The sequence below is a fragment of the Hesperophylax consimilis genome, chromosome 30, assembly GCF_061612785.1.
Source record: "Hesperophylax consimilis isolate HC1 chromosome 30, BYU_Hcon_1.0, whole genome shotgun sequence".
Taxonomy (NCBI): domain Eukaryota; kingdom Metazoa; phylum Arthropoda; class Insecta; order Trichoptera; family Limnephilidae; genus Hesperophylax; species Hesperophylax consimilis.
In genome coordinates, this window is record NC_142865.1 from 12375498 (window position 1) to 12378719 (window position 3222).

The 3222-nt window shown below is 39.8% G+C and overlaps 1 protein-coding gene across 1 annotated transcript; it reads right to left on the reverse strand.

Moving 5' to 3' along the window:
- Positions 1–476: 476 nt before the first annotated feature.
- On the reverse strand, positions 477–1169 carry LOC149409651 (uncharacterized). The gene has a single exon (XM_089649466.1). The coding sequence runs from the start codon at positions 1167–1169 to the stop codon at positions 477–479; it is 693 nt and encodes a 230-aa protein (XP_089505592.1).
- Between the last annotated feature and the right edge of the window lie 2053 nt (positions 1170–3222).

Here is a 3222-nt window from a genome sequence, read left to right on the forward strand (position 1 = left end):
CTCTAAGTAATTGTTCGTTACGAAAAGGAGTGGATCCTATAGAAGCATAATACATTGTGAGTAACATGTGCACTTGGAAATGAACGCTTAATGAGCCATTCGCACATCAGTATTACAGAATTCCGAGTTAAATTATCGAGTGACATTTGAAATATGAAGTACATAATAATATGATGTGTACAGAAAGTGAGAACATCTTGCAGTTGACAGGAGTTGTGAACATGATGATATAATAAGGTAATGTTGTGAGAGTATAATAAATATAATAGTAATGCAGTTGCAACATGAGAGGGAGGGTAGCGGGCGTGTGGAGGGAGAGGAAGGGTAGCGGGCGTGTGGAGGGGGAGGGAGGATAGCGGGTGTGTGGAGGGAGAGGGAGGGTAGCGGGCGTGTGGAGGGGGAGGGAGGATAGCGGGCGTGTGGAGGGAGAGGGAGAGGGAAGAGTAAACAATAGTAATAGAATGAGCAGTATTTTCTTATGAAATTTTCTGGAGGTCGTCTTCCCTCCTGACTAAAAAAGCTGGTGAATTATCGTTTTTTCTCACTAAGATCTTACAGTCCTTTACCCATACAAATCTGTAGCCTGCTTCCCGTGCCTTGCTTTTAACTTTGGAGAGCAGAATCTTATTGTTGATTGTTAAGTGGTTGTTAACATAAATTATTGCTTCTGGTCCGGAATATTTCAGGTCGGTACTGGTGATCTTCCTGGCCTTCTTAGATAGTGCAAGAAATTCCTCCTTTCTCCGTTTGCTTGCAAAACGGATGATTATCGGCTTAACCTGGGCGGACTTGGTAGCCACTCGCGTCACTGTGTCCACATCTTCTGGTTGTAGTTCAAAGCCAATCTGTTCGCCTATTTTCTTGGCTATGCAGAGTAAGTTTTCTCCCTTCGTCATTGGCACGTTCTTGATTTCTAGGTTTTTCACACGGGAGAGCTGATCGCGCTCGTCCAGTTCGTATCTGAAGATTTCCATGTTCTTCTTGATGGATGCAACCTCCGAAACTAACTTTTCGACAGTCTCCAGTCTCTTCTCAACCGCCTCTACCCTTTTTTCCGTATCGGACATAGCTGCTAGAGCAAACTCGAGGCTCTTCTTTATGTCAGATATCTCTCCCCACATGGGCTTGATGCGAGTGAGCTCGACATCGATTTTGTTGAGCTTCTCCATTATTTCGGCTAGAGAACTAGCCGGTACCGTTTGTGAGGACGCTGCTGGAGTTACAATTGGAGACCCACTGCGGGCTGCATTACGCGTACACGGCTTCATAATGTTGTTATAGTCGGTTCACTTATGTTGACTGGTCCAAATTGTGTTTATTTTATACACAGATAAACACTGGATATTACAGCAACTGTCACTTGATCGAAAATAGTGTTGATAAGTAGATAAGTTACTCCTGTCAGACTAGCGCCTGTTTGCCGCAATCCGTAGGGCACAGTTCAAAATCAGACACTTTCGGCCAATAGCGAGATAGATGACGACATTTACGACCAATGGCGATATAATGACAACACTTGATCTTAGCGCCTGCGTGTTTAGTCTGTTTACGATCTAAGAAATGTTTTTATAATTTTTGCTTTTTTTTTTTTAATCACCACACAGGTCACTACACACTTTGTTTCACAAATCTAACTGACTGTAATCGTCGAACACCAAGTGATTTCAATTATTAAAAACGTTGTACTAGATTAACTTGTAAATCCTTATCGTTTAGGCAATTTTAATGCGGAGTGTATTTCGATGTATTCTAGACGGTATGTCTGTATGTGTATTATGACGACTCCATCGTTCTGGCTATCATATTTTGTCGAATTGAAGGAAGAGTAGTGATTTATTAATTTTGGAGTATAAATGTTTGACAACCAACATTCCGTGAGAATAATTATATCGAAGTCTATATTAAGGTGGTTAAGCTGTATCTGGAGTTCATTAAAGTTTTTATTAATTGACCTAATATTTTGGTGCATAATTGTAGTGTTTTTTACCTCTGCTATAAGGTATTTGCAAATTTTGGCATCTGAAGTAGTAAAAGGGTTGATTTGATCACCATGTTCTGCATGTACGCGATTAAAGTTAATAGCCATTATAAAATTTATAATAAACAAAAAAAAGAATTGTTTAGTTCCCTTGAATGAGAGCTCCACTAATCCCTTGCCATCACTGGGGGTTTCAACCTTTTATTGCTAGTGCAGGAGTTCATTATTGTTACAGTGCGAAAATAAGCATAAAAGATATGACTCACCAATATTGGGGGAAACGACCCAGTGAATGACCGGTAAAAGTTGAACTCTCAATCAAAGAAATTAATCAATTTTTTTAAGATCATCCGAATGTTTGATGTAGTGTATTTGCCTGTCGCCGTCATTTTTCCTAATCATTATTTTACAGTCTTTGTACCAGACATATTTGAAGCCCATTTCTTTTGCCTTTGTTTTAGACCTCCACAGAAGATCTTTGAAATAGGGACCAAGGATTTCACCAACAAAAATCTTCTGGAATCCGTTTCCTTGTGTTGTAATTGTATTAAGTTGCCTTTTGTTCAGTAGAATTTGTCGTCTTTTTTGGGGGTTAGTAAATCTGACGTGGAGTTTTGGGGGGACTCCAGGTCGTCGGTCCGGAATTTTCTTGATGTCGAGGATGTCATCGCTTTTTAATTCGATTCCTGAGACTGCGGCCACCCGTTTAATAATTTCTGCAGGCTGCTCACCCTCTTTTACTTCGATCCCAGTAAATTCAAGGGTGTCTTCATGAGTTACTTGCTCCACTTCTGCCAGTCTGACTTCCAGGCTCTTTATTATTCTGTCTTTTTCCGTTAGCTCCTTTCTCATTAATTCAACTTCCGAAACCAGTTTGATAATGGTCTCCATCTTAAGATGAATGTCATCGTACTGACGGCTGATGAAGTCCCTTGTGTTTCTGGTTTCTTGATTTTCGTCATCTATTTTTTTTATTATTGCTTGTTTAAATACTTCCAATTTTTTTTCCATTTTCATCTCCATTTTCTCCAGGAGATTATCGAAGTTTAAAACGTAGGGCTCAGATGAAAGGTTAGCAGCTGTCGATTGTCCTTTGCTTCTCAGATTTTTTTCTGAATTTGCCATTTTGGTTGACTCTGTGGGTCAAACACTGCCTCTATTACCCTTTTGGTTGATTTGCGATGTACTGATAATTTTTCGATTTTAAACTATTGATAATTATTTATTCACTGGTCCATCACTGA

What these genes read in the sequence shown, in the direction of transcription:
- LOC149409651 (XM_089649466.1), bottom strand. Translation starts at nt 1,169, where the DNA reads ATGGAGAAGCTCAACAAAATCGATGTCGAGCTCACTCGCATCAAGCCC.